This window comes from Sinohyriopsis cumingii, chromosome 5 (assembly GCF_028554795.1).
Source record: "Sinohyriopsis cumingii isolate HCF-2022 chromosome 5, ASM2855479v2, whole genome shotgun sequence".
Taxonomy (NCBI): Eukaryota; Metazoa; Mollusca; class Bivalvia; order Unionida; family Unionidae; genus Sinohyriopsis; species Sinohyriopsis cumingii.
Genome location: NC_142965.1, coordinates 74,993,101 through 75,010,821, shown reverse-complemented (window position 1 = coordinate 75,010,821; position 17,721 = coordinate 74,993,101). Strand labels below are relative to the sequence as shown.

The following is a 17,721-nucleotide window of genomic DNA, read 5'->3' as shown; positions in this document are numbered from 1 at the left end:
TGGAATATTCAAACAAGCATGAGCTAGTATTGCATGTGTATATTTAGTCAATTTTCACAATGATTATTCATAGAAATTACCAGCTGGATCTTTTACAAATTGCTACATTGGGATTGAATTGCCCTAAGTAATTAAAGAAGAAACAAAATCAGTTTTGTATTTCGCGGCATATACCGTGTTAGGCTGTCACTCACAGCAATGGTTCAGAAACCATGTTATGCACTCTTACAATATTAAAGTGGTATACCGCATGACAGGGCAGTCAACGTGTATATGTACCAAAGAAATAAAGAAGAGGAAAACCAAACTTAAATGTGATGATGTATACAAATGAAACATCAGGGGTTACAAACACATTGGGTATGTATTGTACAGTTTTAAATGGTTACCTAGAACTAGTCATTAATTGAATTGTCAAGGATGCCAGCTGCCGGCATGATACTCCCTATTTCCGCTATCACAAAAACATGTAGACTGTACCAACTAACTATTAATTGACAAAGTAAACGAAACAAATGATCCTAGAAAATATTAATGTCAACTCATTTGAGCAATTCACTGCTAATGCACAGATTAAAAAAAAAAAAAAAACTAGACTGAATTGGACGGCTTGTATGAATAGCGTTTACCATAAACATGCATGCATACTTCACTTCCTAAATGCAGGTTATTACAATATATATATATATATATATATATATATATATATATATATATATATATATATATATATATATATATATATATATAATTTGTGCTGTTGGTCTGCAATCCAATTTTTGTTTCTTCAAATTTCTTGGTAATTCTGCACTTATCAGAGCCTAGGCTGGTGTCTTTTATCATTCTTTATTTTCTACTCTTGCTTTTTCCTTAAATATATAAATCAGTGGTATGACCCTTGCTTGTTGCATGTGTTTATTTCATGTTAACTTAAAAATGAACACGTTGGATCAGTATTTTCCAAACAGTGTACTGAAAAATATCACTTTAAAAAGGCAGAGTAAAAGGTAAAAGTGAAACGAGTTCTCAGATTTTAAAGCATCTAAAATTGCAATTTTTAAACAACTGATGTCCCAAAAATAAGTTGTCGTTAAAGAGACATTAACACCAGTTACAAACAAATGTGACAATTTATAAATAAGTGGTACCAATGATGTCATGCTAAGAATGGTAATTCTTTATATCTGTACTGAAACTTAATTTCAAGTTAAAGTAATATGTGTTTTTCAACGTACTGAGTGTTGATACATGTAATTTTATTCTGATACCCTGGCATATAAATTATATAACGTTATTTAGAGTAATGGTAAACATTTTCTATGCACATTTCAAATTTTTCATTTACATGATTGTTGCAAATGTTAGTTTGTATATCAAAACAAGTTACACCAATACAGACTCATACCTTGTACCAATAAAAATATTCTCTTATTTCTGAAAATAATGATAAGAACAATGTGGTTTAAAAAATCTTTAAATTTCTTTCTCCTATTTTAATGGGTTTCACAATCCAGCAGTATTTGGAATTCCGTTATAAATAAACGATTTGATAAATATTTATATTGGTAGTTACTAGGAAGCACTAGACCTTAATAAAAAAGGTATTTCAACACTGTTTCCATTTCTTGAAATTAACAAGAAAAGAATGAATCAATAGAAAAATTTGATACTGACTGACTTTCTGAAAGCACAGTCACATCACTCAAGACAAAATAAAGATGTCAAGGTGACGAAAGTTTCCAGTCACATAACTGACCTTCTATACATAGTGATTGCAGCAAAAATATTTTACACATTACGTCTCGTAGTGAAACCTTATCATTGCAGAATGTTGTAATTGCTTATGACTGTTTCCACTTAGATAATTAAAGATATTCCAGTATATATCAATTTAATTATACCAGTAATTCATATTAATTAATAAACTAAAAACCAAAAGTTCCAAGAAGGGTCTATTGCTCTACTGATTAAGAAGAACATTTTGGAATCTAAGATGATACTGTTTTCTTCTTTTTATTTGCAGTGTTCAAACCATACTGGGTGTAAGATCAGCAAAATGTTTATTTACAACCAACCAGGTATCATAAGAAGTCTTTTTGGTCAAAATCCCATGTTGATATGACCATCCATTCAGAAGTAGGGATAACATTTTTAAGATGGCTGTTGCAGACTTGAACAATAAAATAATTACACCATTACATATACAGAAAGAGTTTACTGACCTTTAATTAGTGTAAATTTAACTAAAAATGTTCAATTTTTCTTTATTCACGATGTTCAAAATGTATACTCTAAAATGTTTATTTTGGGAATGCCTAACATACAAGTAAACAGCTTTTTATTTTTTTTGTTATTTGAAGCGCTTACCTTAGAATAATTACAGTCATTTAGGAGTAGTAATAACACATGCAAGCTAACTGGCAGACAGGCATTGTATAGCTGGCCATCCTGAAAGCATTTCTGATCTGTTCTAGCTTTGATTTATAGTAAATAAACCAACTATTATATTCATTAAAAAATTAGCTGAACAAACATATTATTTTGTGTTAAAGGGTATATATATATATGTATATATATATATATATATATATATATATATATATATATATATATATATATATATATATATATATATATATATATAATCCTAGAAACAATGCTCCAAACAAAAAGGTCAGTCTCTAATAGGTAATTAAATCTTAAAGTAAACAAACTGCAAAATGAAGGAGTGAAAGACAATGGAAGAATACCTCATAACTGAATTTTGAATGTCCATAAAAGATGGGCTTGTAGTACCAATCCGGGTACATAAATAAAGAAAATCAAATTCTGAAATAAAATTACATTCTACTTATAAAATAAAAATTTCTATTTTTGGATAAGTGCATTCTAAAATACACAGCAGTAAACTGTATGAGCACATTAGTTTCAAACAGTCAATATCACCGATTGAAAAAATAAAAAATGCAGCTGATGGCTGTAAAGATGAGGAAATGTGATGCCTGATCCCCAGTATACTGCTTAGAAACTGAGGTGCCATGGAGAGTACATGTTGTCTAGTTCCTGCATTACATATTCTGAGAATAAGTGGGCATACTGCTTCATAAGCTCATAATGATTGTAGATATGTAAATATTTCTAACTAGCGTAACTTTTTGTTTTTGTTGCTTTGGATTTTTTGTTGCTGGGTTGTTTTTTTTTCTCTCCACAAGACAACGATTCTGCATGTTACTCTGATGGTTATGTTAACTGTTCGGGCACTAGTACAGCAATTACATCCTGCCGCTAGAATATAACAAATCTCATTTTATGTGGTAGGAGACATTTACATTCCATTGGACACCAATTATTGCAAAATTTGACTCATTTAAAATAATTGCTGAATACAAGATTGGAGAAAGTCAATAAATATGCAAGTAATGCAACTTTCATCAGTACATAAATTGTTATCTCCAATCTGCGAATGGTTTCTTGTCTAGTTTTGCAAGAATAAGGCAGGCTATAGTCCTATATGTAAGACCTCGATGCTGATATTTATGCTGTGTGCGTCAGGGTCTTACTGCCTAACTAATGGCGCTGTGTAGTATGTTTTGATGTCAACCAACATCATAACATGAATAAAATCTTCAGGAATATCTCACACACTGGCAAGAAAAATGACACTTTCTAAAAAGTAAAGTCACGATATTTTTGTCAGTCACTACTTACTCTGATGTCTTTTCTCTAATAAATTCAAATTCTCACAAAAGAAATGGACCTGTTTTCAAGTTTCATTGGCCTACATTTCAGTTGGCTGGAAAGTGATGAAAGCCAAGAATGCCAAAATTGGGTAAAGTTGAAATATTATTCTTTAACAAAATGAATAAAAAATATATTATGCCTATTGAAACTGTAAGCAACATTTTGTTTCTTTCAAGAAACATATCCCCCACATGAACCTACTCGAACATACTTCAGCATACCTCAACTACCATCACATTTCAAATGTATGCTAATGGAACATAAAAATGCATCCATTCGCTAGTGTCAGATTTTGATTCCACCAGGATAAAAACAGCACAGTAAGTATATTAATTACATATCAATTTGTGGAAGAGTGTTGATATGGGCTGCCAAGTGTGTGAGAGAGTCCTAAAACATTGATTATTCATTGTGATGTCAACTGACATCCTAACACGCTATACAGACCCATTATTTGGGTAGTAAGACAGTGCTAAAACAAAAATAACATGCTATGTCTTACTGGTTTGGTCACACTAGAGCGCATCCCATTTAAGCGCCACTCAGTGAGGTGCTGAATTTTTTCTCTCTTCTCATTAGAGCTAATCCCAGTAGGGCACAAAAAATCTCACTCGAGCGCATTCACAATAGGGCGTGGAGAAAAAAATTAAGTTCAACAAGATTGAATTGCCATCACGTTTGATGTTATATATATATTATAATATGTACAAAAATGGCAGTCTCATCACTATTAGGAAATAATTACTGGACAGAAACCAGAGAACCATCAATACACATAATTTTATACAACTATTATACCTTACACCGGTTTATTCTTTTTTGTACACAAATAAACAAGATAAAAAAATGTAATGCAAATTAAAATATATAAAGTGGTCATTCCTAGCACAAACACGATATTAGATGAATAAAACAATATAGATACATATATAACACAAACACAATACTATAATAGATTGATCCTTGGTCAAGATCACTATAATTTAGAGACCATGATATAGAAACCAGTCGCAAGACCTAGTGTCTGAAGAAGGAAGTATATGTCAGATTGGTGAACACTTATGCAAAGGATGATACTGTTCAGTTACAAGTCAGGCAGTTGATGGCTTTAGGATTTGTACTAAGGCTGCTTATCCGGTCAATCTTTCAACAGCTTCGTTCCTCCACTTCACATGTTTTGGTGCCTCTATTCGGATATTTTGAACAACAGTGGATGGTAAACATTCCTATACAAATGTGGAATGTCTACCAGGTCAACCTACGTACGAACAATCATTGTGAGGGATGGAATAACCGCTTTAAAAGTCTGGTCAACAAACATCATCCGAATATCTGGCATCTACTTACAGCAATTTGTGATGAGCAGGCAAGTTCCTCCGTTACACAAATGCAAATCACTGCAAGACAAGAAGTGGTATGACCCAACAAGATATATTTAGACATTGAAAAACGCATTCAGAGACTGACGGTAATGTACAACGATGGGAGCATTGATGCTATTGAACTGATAGGTTAGGTCGGGAATCTCGGCACTTTTTCACATCCGGGCATTTTCAGTGCATAGTTACGACCGCCATTGTTCTAGTGACTTTAGGAACGTGTGGGTGACATCTATACAACATTTTAAAATATGCCTAAGATTTGTAATTATTGTTATAAACGCTGTGTGGATAAATGTACATAGGTTGAAAAATACGCAACCTTTAGTACTTATTAATCAAGGCTTAATAGGACAAATAAAGAATAATAATTATGGAAAAATATAAATTAATGAGAACTTTCAAAAAATAATTAGGATCACATTCACAAGCAATACCAACTGAAAATTTCAGATTTTGATATAGTTTAATTAAAGAAAAATAGGTTTGAGAAAAAGGTGTTCAATTACTTCAACAAAATATTTTGTTTAAAAAACAAACTTACCAGATGTATCTGTAAGATAGTTGCAAATATCAGGCCAAGTCACTTTAGGCCATTTTGTTGGGTAATTTACCAAAATATTTGCTGGAAATTTATAAGGACAATCATTAATTTCCACAGCTTTTAAGTTTCTGTAAATATCGTGCATAGCATCGCTATCCAGTATCTCTTTGTAAACATTGCAAAAATGGCCAAGTGATCTTATGAACCTTGCATTTATATTCATTTTATACATGAAAAGTATACAATACACAAACTATATAACAATCAGCCTTCAAACTGCCTTGACACTAATTGGCGTATATTGTCATGTACACATGTACGTGACACGTACTACAGGAGTCAATAAAGTACGGTAAATCTCTCACAACATGAAATCACCTTATTGGTAATATATTCTCCTTTCCTATTGTTATTTCACCTTCTTCTCTCAATCATTTTCATCATCATCATAATAAATAGTACATCTCTCATATAAGTATCATATTTTCTACTCCACTATTATTTTCTGTTATGAAAAAAATATCAGTAGAAACAACAGATAATCTTACCAGGTGGCAACCCCTAGAAAATCAGTCAAACACATTGGTAGAATGGGCTACTTCCGTCTGGTGGATTCTAACAGAATGGGTTTGTGACCGTAATGGTCAAAATAAAGGTTAATTTGGTGTATTGGATTCATGACATGATCGTCCGAGAGTTATACGTATGTCACTGTCTTTTTGAATGTATATGTGTAGTTTTTTCAGTCTTTCTGAGATTCTGAAGCAATAAAAGACGCCTGAGAAAAGTCGAATCGAGCAGAGGGTTGTGGTCACGCTTGCACTCCTTGTGTTCATTTATATTACCGATAAGGTGATTTCATGTTGTCTGAGATTTCGCCATACTTTATTGATAAAACGTCAGACTCCTGTGCATGTACACACCACTACCACCCTTATCAACCTAAAATATATTATGTCCATAAAAATTTTCAACAGACACATTCGTGGTTTTATATCCTGCTTTTACAGAAGACTATGCAGCACTTTTGAACAGAAAACAGAAATAATAAACAAAATGCAGGTAAACTAAAATGGTTTGCATATCGAACATAACACTACTGTACTGTTACTAAGCAACTGTTTTCACCTCTGCAATATGGCAGAAAGTAGGTCGCTAAGCTTGTGACATAATGCCGACCCAACCTCTAACTGGTATTAGTCATATTCTGAATCAACCCATTTAAAATAAATATAAAATTACAGTTAACAAATGTGTTTTTCATTGTTCGTTCTCAAGTGATACTAGTTCTTCGCACTCTAATGGGATGCGCCCTAATAAGATTAGCTCTAGTAGCACAAAAATATTTTTGCGCTCTAGTGATAAGCTCTAATGGTTTGCGCTCTAATGAGACGTTAGTCTTACTGTCCGACTAGGCACGCTACTGTACTATAATTATTAAAGAGTCTAGGGACCCCTCAACAGATCCACCTATTGATCTTACCATGCATTAGGCCTTATGATCTTACCATGCATTGGGAACCTCACTTGAACAGCAACAGGGAACAGGTGATATCTGGTGTACAATGTAGGGATAGATTCCATCCGGACTCAGATGGCACCAGTCATGACATGTAGATGATATCTTTAGGCTGTTTCAAGTTTCTTCTGATGCTGCAATAACGCAAAGATAAAATTGACAATAGATTTTTTCAATAAAGTAATGTCATATCCTGTTTGTGAGTACAAATAATTCAGTTAGATCACCAGCTGAATTACATTTTGTGCCTTTAGGAGGCCGCCATATTTCAACATAGACTCAGGATCAATATATTGTCTCAGATTTTGTACAAAAATATATACACTTGAGAACCCAACACTATACGGAGCGCACGTTTGGTATCTCTCGGAAAAGATCCTCTTCTTCTTCATAGCTTAACGAAATCCGAATTTCCGTAGATACACGTAAATAACAATGGCGACGAGCACCTGCTAGAGAGAGAGTTTTGGTGTATGATTAGTATGTGAAGAACAGTAACATAATATACTTTGCTTTTACTGATACCATTGTTGACCATAACACCTCTTTGAAGTATGGAGGATATATCTATTTTGATCTACCAAAATTTGAACTACAAAACAAATGTGCTGGTTGCGAGTGTTTCTTTCTGTGTAATAAGGCGGACTTGCGTAAAGATAATTATTAAAAAGTGACACCTGGCTGTTTTTCAGGAAAGCTCATTAAAAAGATTTTGTCTTTAATAATATGGCATATAAAGTTCGAACATAGAAATCCCGACCCATGCTTAGACAAATTAAAAATTTGCAAAACTCGCAAAGGGAATTCATGAATATTGTACTCATCTAACGAGTAAAACTTCATGGTTCCCATATTAGAAAAACGTTGACGCTCATTACCTTATGCTTAGTTGTCTAATCAGCTAATCTGGTATTATACTGGATAACATAAATATTTGTTTTAAATAGCAAATTTGACTCATTATTTTTAAAAGAAAAAAGAAGCAAAGAAACAGATTTCTGCTAGAGAAATTTTATTATATTTCCCCATGCATAAAGTGAAGTCAGTTGCTTCCACATTTAAATCAAATTGAACAGTTACCATTGTCATTTTGTAATAACAAAATTTAACATCAAAGCCCAGCTAAAATATTGGATAGCCTGATGCATGCCCAGGCTCCATCTTAGGCTTGTAAAAATAAAGTTATCTAATTTGCCCGAAAGAAACCTTGAGTGCACAAACAAGATGTGGCATTTTCATTTTCAAATTCTTTAAAGATGCTGGTAGATTATTAACGTTCTGACCCCTGATGGGACTCCATTTGTAGGTCTTTCCAACTTTTGAAGATCATCTGCTTATTGAAACTTACAAACTTGGTGTACAAAACAAACCATGTTACTGATGAATGAGAAGCAGTACTATTTTTTTTCTCTGTATTTCATTGGTTATCTGTAATTAGTGTTAAAATCCATTCTCTTTTGCATTAGTTTTTTTATAAGAACTTGTCGCTGTTCTGATGGTTCAAAAGACTCACCATCTAAACTAATGCCTTAAGTCAGTCTTTGTTTTTATTATTTTTATAATATTTTGTATACCATTGTTAAACTAATTACATTCAATGCCTATGTGCTAAGATTATCTAGGACTCAGATATTTCTGTTTAAATTTACTAAACTAGCCAGATTTTTAAAAACATTTTTCTACTCTGTGAATCGGATAAATGCTTGAAAGTATGCGCAGTTCGCTGTATCCTCCATCCTTAAATACACTGCAGTTCCTGAGATTACAGCACCTTCTTTACAATTCATATAAGCGGGGAACCTAACAAGGCTGGAATTACAAAGATGACATATATCATGTATTCTTACAAAAACAATAAGTTTTTAATCTGTTTAATAATGATATTTTTCTCCTAGAAAATAAATGTAAATCTTTGGGGCAAAATAACTTTTTCTTACTGTGCAATTTCATGTCACATTTCATACTACCACTTTTTCAGCCTTTAACCTTGTCTCTGCTGAGATACAGTAGCTTTTTCCTATGGTCATGATAGTTGCTGGTTTAATTACTGGCAGAATTAGTAGTTTCTGGTTTTAGGTAGCAAGCAGACCCTCTCTCTATTTACTCTTCATGTTTGCATCTGCCATTCTAGACTATAAACTAATACATGACACATAAAAAGATAAAACCCATAACATGATGGTAGATAAAAACTCACAGTCTAACTGTGGTACCTTTAACTCTTTACCTTCTGCTAATGCATATATGCGGCCATAAAAATAGCTTGTAACCCCAGAGATGCATATACAAGCTGCTAATAATACTCTCTCTGTCCCGGCTGGCTCATACATGCGTTTCTGGCCAAGGGTTGGGAAACCCCAGATACGCATATACACGTTTCATACTAAAGCTTTGTATTGGATGAAATTACAAACATCCGTTCTCTTTTATAATATTTAGCCAATGAAAATAGTCCTTACATAAAACGATGAACGTATTCTATTAGTAGTTTTACAGCATATAAGCGGGAAATTCTATTGAACACAAGGTCATTGGTGACAGTAAAACAAAATGTCAACATTCATGTATTCCGACGCCGATTCTGATGGAAGTTTTGAAGGATTTGAAAGTGATGATATTGATTTTAACCAGATTCAAGATGAAGGATTGGACATTAGTATAAGACCTGTTTTGACACCAGACATTTCAGATTTATCTGAAACGTGAGACAATCAAATCTGGTCAGAACACGTGAGACTGGTAAATGTGGACGACTTTACAGCATTTTCAGGGACAGCATTTATTTTAGAAGAAAATGCAAGGGAAATATATTTCTTTTTACGTGCTTCAGGCAGTATCATAAAAAATTACCAAATCTGCAATAAAATAGTGGACACATTGGTGTGCAAAATAGTGGTGAGAAAAGTAATCTAATATACATTTTAAACACATAACATTGAGATATATTTTTTATTATAAATATGTGAATATAAACATTGATTCCTGTGGATTATGTGTACTTGTTGATGGAAATGAGTGGCACAAAACGTTGGTAAGTGTTTTAAAGTTTTATTTTACATTAAATTACATAGTTTGCATGGGACAAAATTGATACAGAAAATGTAGACAGCATGTAAATAACTCAAGAAGTTCTCACTCAGGCAGCTATTATGATGCTTTGGGGTTCAGTCTACAAACTGCTGCTAGAAGGCAGGCTGCTAATCAGGCTTAGTAGCCAGGGCAGCAAGTACTTGCAGAAGGTAAAGAGTTAACTAAATACAGATCCTTAGAAAGGGAGTAACCAGACCCTCTCCCCATTTACTCTTCATGTTTGCATCTGCCATTCTAGACTATAAACTAATACATGACACATAAAAAGATAAGACCCATGACATGATGGTAGATAAAAACTCACAGTCTAACTGTGGTACCTTTAAGTAAATACAGATCCTTAGAAAGGGAGTAATCTCTCTTCAGTACATGCATTTTTAAATTATGTGCCATGACACTTGGCAAAAAAGGTAGACCACTCTCATCTGTATTGTACAGACAGCCTCACTAAGCATAAACCATGACTTCATAAGTTGGACATGTAGGAATCAGAGAGAAAATTTAATTGCACTTGAGATTGTCACATAGAAACAGGAAAATGATAGTTTACATTATTTTTTAAAGAATTGTTCATACAAAAAATGACTTGTTTGATGAGAAAAATTCAAGTACTGTGTTACTTTACATTTATTTTTCTGCTCTTAGAAGATGATTTTTATATTTTTAAACAGTGCTTTCTTTTCCAGAAAGTTAGGTAGAATATAAGAAAAGTATTATCAAAGATTAGTAAAATTTATTAATTTCAGAGAAGATATACCTAACATAAAATATTGTTTAGATTCATTCTGAATATATGACAGATACGTGTTAAATCCTTATGGGTGAAACTTCATGTGATTCATGTGAATCAAACATCTGCTAAACATTTTTCAGGGTCATTGTTTTTTTATCAAATATATGATAATCACTGATACAAATGTCAAAGAATGTAAGAAAAAAATCATTAATCATTTTAAATGAAAGTCAAAAGTTTGTTAAAAAAAATCAGCATAACCAACTTGGTCTATGAAGAAAAATCTCTCCACTTTTATATATATTTGATTTAATTATATCTGATTTAATATATATTTATTTCAATTTAATTGTTTGTCAGTTTTATTTTTTTTACATTTTTCATTACATGATATTGTAATGTGAATTTATTCACTAGAGATGATACTTTTTTCAGAAAATAATTTGACCTTGACTGTTAGTTTATAAACACCAGGAATGGTGTTGATCTAAATCATGACCTTGTTTGAAAATTTGTAGCAGCCATCGTAAACAAGTTCTATTTCATTTTAAAATGATTGGTTGTTGTCGAGGGCATGATGGGATTTCGGGTTTAAGATGTCAACAATTTTTTTATTTTTTTATTTCTTAGGGTAAAACGATTGGTTTTCGTCAGGGTCACACTGGGTAAATGTGATCTGTAACAAGTACTTGCCTTCTATAACCTTTAACAAGATGATCACTTGACCCCTTGTTTATGGTTTTGGAAACGATGTAATCTCTGTTTTGGACAGTTAATCTCAGTAGAAGCTGGGCTGTTAAACTGTTAGTTGTATGTTGTGCTGTTTGGAGTTATTTCAAATTACTTGGTTTGGAGTTATTTCAAGTTCCTTTGATTCAAAAGGATTAATTCTGTTCTTTTTCTGGAAAATGCATGTGCTCATGTGAAATTGATGAACAAAAACAGTTTTTTATAAAAATTTATTCAGCTATCAGAAACCGGAGTGATAATTCTTGTTTCTACAAAGAACTGTATACTTCAACACTACAGATTGCAGCATACGTCATCGTCTTCCATCTTGGATTCTCCATTGGGATTCGAATGTGAAATCAGTAGAACATTTTGTTATTAGGATTATGAAAATTTTATTCTTGGATTATTCTTGGATTATTTTTGGATTTGATTCTATAAAACCTTAAGTTCATTTTTTTTTCATTTTTACAGACTTTTTCCAGGGAAATAGATTGTATTTTTTCAAAGCTTGTTGTTTTCACACATTCTTGTGCTACTGTTTATTTAAGCCTAAACAAGTGACATAATACCATGCCATAATTAACCCTACAGTACAGATTGTCAAAATGAATATTTATTTTGAGGTTTATGATGACTCTAAGGTCATAAACTAAGTACAAGTAATAGAAAAGAGTGAAACCAAGATGTTTTGTAAAATTCAACAAATAATTTATTTTCCTAGAATACAAAGTGAAAATTTAAAAAGAACTTACAGTACTGTGAGTAAATTCCCAAATAGTCCATAATGTTATATCACTAGTCCAAATGACTGTAGTCTTGAATGTGATAACGTGCCATGGCCTGAAGTGTGATGATATGCCAGCAGTCTTTTGATACATCACAATAATATAATCTTAAAATGTTCTTGTCTGAATTCACTATAATTCCAGATTAATGTTTTTGTCCAAGGGTATTATTGAGCACCTTGTAATTCCAGACAATAATAATGTGAATAAACAGTTCCACCCATATCTAATACTGAACACAACAATACAAATGATTATGTTTCATATCATTCTTTTTAGATATTCTGAGAACCTGATGATTGTCCTTGTGTAACATATAGAGAGTCAACACAATCTTGCCATGGTTTTATTCCATAACATCAATCTTGGACAGAGAGTGGAGGTCAATATGGAATGGGGGGTCATAAAAGGAGTGGTCCAGTACAAGGGTAGCATAGCCACGAAAGCTGGAGACTGGGTTGGGGTACAGTTAGAGGAGCCATGTGAGTATATAAAATGTCAAAATTGTGATAGATTATGATCTGTAACTTAAGGGATATCAAAATTTTGGTGTATCCTTCTGTCTATCCATTCTTTCAGCCATACATACAGCCAGCCATACAGCCATATACAGCATTGTCAATATGTATATTATATACTATACATGTATGTATTGTAATAAAGTTGGAGTATGTGTATTTGGTTATAGCGCCCCATTTTAAGGAATTCTTAGATTTGTGTGATTACTTGTGTGATTATTGGAATTCAGCACAATGGAAATATCCTCAACTCGAAATAATTAGCCAGTTACTAGGAGCAGATGTCATGAAGTGAAGTGTTAGTGAGTTTCCGTGATGCCATGGTTCACTTGTAGTGAATTCAAGCCAAAACCAATGAATGTCCTTGGAGTAAGAAGTCCATATTAAAATCTAGTGGTGTACATTGGTGGTGTGACTGCATTGGCAGTATTTACAGTAGGAAACCAGTAAATTACACAAAGGAATAAATAGGAAGGGACTCAGCATATACCATTTATGTCACCATGGTGGCAAATGTGGTGCAGTTATATAGGTGAAATGTGCCTGGAAAGTATACATTGACTGGCCTAAGGTGGCGGAGTTAAAATAGTTCCCAGTGTTAGGGGATACTCATATAGTTTCTACCACATGAACAACTGGAGGTATGGAAACCTGATGAAGATTGTTGTTGTTTTAGGGTTTAACACCATTTTTCAGCACATGATAGGCTATACATGGCAGCCAGTATAACTGGTGGAGGAAGAACCCTGGAAAACCCAGGGAAGAACCACTGACCCACGAGAAGCTACTGGCAGGCTTTCCCACATAACCATGCAAGCAGAGCCTTGGACTAGAACGCACGCAGACAGAGGTGAGATGGCAGTGATCCGGAACGGTGAGCACTTTAGACCACTTGGCCACTCTGGGTCCCCCCGATGAAGAGAAACCATACAGATGTGTGGTTGATAGATATTTGGCAGGTTGTTCTTTCTGTGGTTTTGCATTAATTAGAGTAAAATTTAGGTATAGAATGGAGACGTTAGGCTTTCAAATTTACAACTGAAATTGTATGGAAGTCTTTGGAAAGTTGGGGTAAACTTATCACTTCCAGCGGGAATCGCGCCAGGGTTTTGACACTGCTCGGTCAAGTAAAGACCCCTGGCTTGTAACATTGTGTGTGTGTGTGTGTGTGTGTATACCCTCATTCTGCTCTGAAACATGTTTACATCTCTTTTTCTCTAAAGCTTACAGATGCCCATCAACTTACCTAAATAACTCCTTCTGATCATCTTTCTTGTTATATTTGTTATATATGGAATGGCCTGAGCTGGTCCATATTTGTTATATATAGAATGGCCTTAGCTGGTCCATATTTGTTATATTTGGAATTGCCTCAGCTGGTCCATATTTGTTATATCTGGAATGGCCTCAGGTGGTCCTTATTTGCTATATTTGGAATTGCCTCAGTTGGTCCATATTTGTTACATATGGAATGGCCTCAGCTGGTCCTTATTTGTTATATTTGGAATTGCCTCAGGTGGTCCTTTTTTGCTATATTTGGAATGGTCTCAGCTGGTCCATATTTGTTATATCTGGAATGGCCTCAGCTGGTCCATGTTTGTTATATTTGGAATGGCCTCAGCTGGTCCTTATTTGTTATTTATGGAATGGCCTCAGCTGGTCCATATTTGTTATATTTGGAATGGCCCATCTGGTCCTTATTTGTTATATTTGGAATGGCCTCAGCTGGTCCATATTTGTTATATGTGGAATGGCCTCAGCTGTTCCTTATTTATTAAATATATAATGGCCTCAGCTGGTTCTTACTTGTTATATTTGGAATGGCCTCAACTGGTCCATATTTGTTATATTTGGAATGGCCTGATCTGGTCCTTATTTGTTATATTTGGAATGGCCTCATTTGGTCCGTATTTGTTATATATGGAATGGCCTCAACTGGTCCATATTTGTTATATATGGCATTGCCTCAGCTGGTCCTTATTTGTTATATTTGGAATGGCCTCATCTGGTCTGTATTTGTTATAATTGGAAAGGCCCATCTTGTCCTTAGTTGTTATATTTGGAATGACCTCATCTGGTCCTTATTTGTTATATATGGAATGGCCTCAACTGGTCCATATTTGTTATATATGGCATTGCCTCAGCTGGTCCATATTTGTTATATTTGGAATGGCCTCATGTGGTCCTTATTTGTTACATTTGGAATGACCTCAGCTGGTCCTTATTTGTTACATATGGAATGGCCTCAGTTGGTTCATATTTGTTATATTTGGAATGACCTCAGTTGGTCCTTATTTGTTATATATGGAATGGCCTCAGTTGGTTCATATTTGTTATATATGGAATGGCATCATCTGGTCCTTATTTGTTCTATTTGGAATTTCCTCATCTAGTCCATATTTGCTATATATGGAATGACCTCAGCTGATCATTATTTTTATATACTGGAATGGCCTCAACTGGTTTATATTAGTTATATATGGCATTGCCACAGCTGGTCCATATTTGTTATACTTGGCATGGCCTCAGCTGGTCCATATTTGTTATATTTGGAATGGCCCATCTTGTCCTTATTTGTTATATTTGGCATGGCCTCAGCTGGTCCATATTTGTTATGTTTGGAATGGCCTCACTTGGTCCATATTTGTTATATATGGAATGGCCTCAGTTGGTCCTTATTTGTTATATATAGAATGGCCTCAGTTGGTCATATTTTTATATATGGAATGGCCTCAGTTGGTCCATATTTGTTATATATGGAGTGGCCTCAGTTGGTACATATGTGTTATATATATGGAATGGCCTCAGATGGTCCATAATTGTTATATATGGAATAGCCTCAGTTGGTCCATATTTGTTACATATGGAATGGCCTCAACTGGTCCATATTTGTTACATATGGAATGGCCTCAGTTGGTCCTTATTTGTTATATATGCAATGGTCTCATTTGGTCCATATTTGTTATAAAAGGAATGGCCTCAGTTGGTCCTTATTTGTTGGATATAGAATGGCCTCAGTTGGTCCATATTTGTTATATATGGAATATCCTCAGTTGGTCCATAGTTATTAAATATGGAATGGTCTCATTTGGTCCATGTTTGTTATATATGGAATGGCCTCAGTTGGTCCTTATTTGTTATATATGGAATAGCCTCAACTCATCCATATCTGTTATATATGGAATGGCCTCACCTGGTCCTTATTTGTTATATTTGGAATGGCCTCAGCTTGTCCTTGTTTGTTATATTTGGAATGACCTCAGCTGGTCCTTATTTGTTATACATGTATGTGGAATGGCCTCAACTGGTCCATATTTGTTATATATGGCATTGCCACAGCTGGTCCATTTTTGTTATATTTGGAATGGCCTTATCTGGTCCTTATTTGTTTTATTTGGAATGGCCTCAACTGGTCCATATTTGTTACATATGGAATGGCCTCAGTTGGTCCATATTTGTTATATATGGAATGGCCTCAGTTGGTCCTTATTTGTTGTATATGGAATGGCCTCAACTGGTCCATATTTGTTATATATGGAATGGCCTCAACTGGTCCATATTTGTTATATATGGAATGGCCTCAGTTGGTTCTTACTGACAAACTACATACAAAGGATCTTAGTCTAATTTACATAAATATTGATATATCTTATATTCAAGAATCTTGTATGGAGTTTGAAAGTGAATGTTTGCAATACTGTTAATATACAAATGTTTTGAATACATATGAATGACTTTAATACCTGGAAATGAAATGGATATGTATTCAGTAAATTGTACTTGCAAAATGGATATACAGTTAATTCTTGAACGTATAATCTTTTAGTGTCTGTGTATTATAAGCATAATTTGAATTTTTAGTAGCTTAGAAATTATATATAAAGACTCTATGGTCTTATACTAAATAGCAGAAAAGAGAAAAACCCAACAAGTGTTTTAAAATTCAGCGAATAATTTATTTCCCTATAATACAAAGTGAACATTTAAAAAGAATGTACAGTAATGCAAATTAATAAAAAGTCTACTAAATTCCAGTGGTATTCCAAATAAGTTCCTACTGAATTCCAGTGATATTCCAAATAAGTTCCTGCTGAATCCCATTGGTATTCCAAATAAGTTTCTAGTGAATTTCAGTAGTATTCCAAGTATGCTGCTCCTGATTTTTAGTTGTATTCCGAATAAGTTCCTGCTGAATTCCAGTGGTATTCCAGATAAGGTTCACTGAATTCCAGTGGTATTCCAAATAGTTCTTACTGAATTCCAGTGGTATTCCAGATAAGTTCCAATATTGACTGAGAGGTAAGTCAACTAATTTCCCTTAAGCCACAAAGTGCCAGAAATCTACATGATCGTGGACAGTTCCAGCACACAAGTCACCACCACAGGACTCTTCATTATTGGCAACTCCTATTGCCCTTGCCACCTCAGGGTTCAGTTCTATATATCCTGTAGAATAGCAAGGGAAAGAGCTAAACAAACAGCCAAAGTTTCCTCTCACTCAGCAGGTACACGGAAAATATATGTGGGTCAAATATCCCATTACCTGTCCCAACTTAACAAATTGGACAGCATCCTCTCCACAGAGATGACTCATTTTTGTTTGACTGGCCTTGGCCATATACACAGGATCATGAAGGGCCAAAACCACAACTATGCAGGCTGAGTCACCAGAAGACATCC

The 17,721-nt window shown here is 34.0% G+C and overlaps 2 protein-coding genes across 2 annotated transcripts in view; one reads left to right on the top strand and one right to left on the bottom strand.

Annotated features, from left to right (window-relative positions):
* The window catches only part of LOC149799464 (transcription initiation factor TFIID subunit 6-like), a 53,511-nt gene extending 46,092 nt beyond the window's left edge, over positions 1–7,419 (bottom strand). The window contains exon 1 of the mRNA XM_089958822.1: positions 7,173–7,419. The gene's annotated coding sequence lies outside the window, so the exon portion shown is untranslated. The remainder of the gene's footprint in view (positions 1–7,172) is intronic.
* Positions 7,420–7,542: 123 nt separating this feature from the next.
* The window catches only part of LOC149799463 (uncharacterized), a 77,246-nt gene continuing 67,067 nt past the window's right edge, over positions 7,543–17,721 (top strand). The window contains exons 1-2 of the mRNA XM_089958824.1: positions 7,543–7,663; positions 12,803–13,005. Of these exons, the coding sequence (XP_089814950.1) occupies positions 12,864–13,005 (142 nt within the window). The 5' untranslated portion in view covers positions 7,543–7,663; positions 12,803–12,863. The remainder of the gene's footprint in view (positions 7,664–12,802; positions 13,006–17,721) is intronic.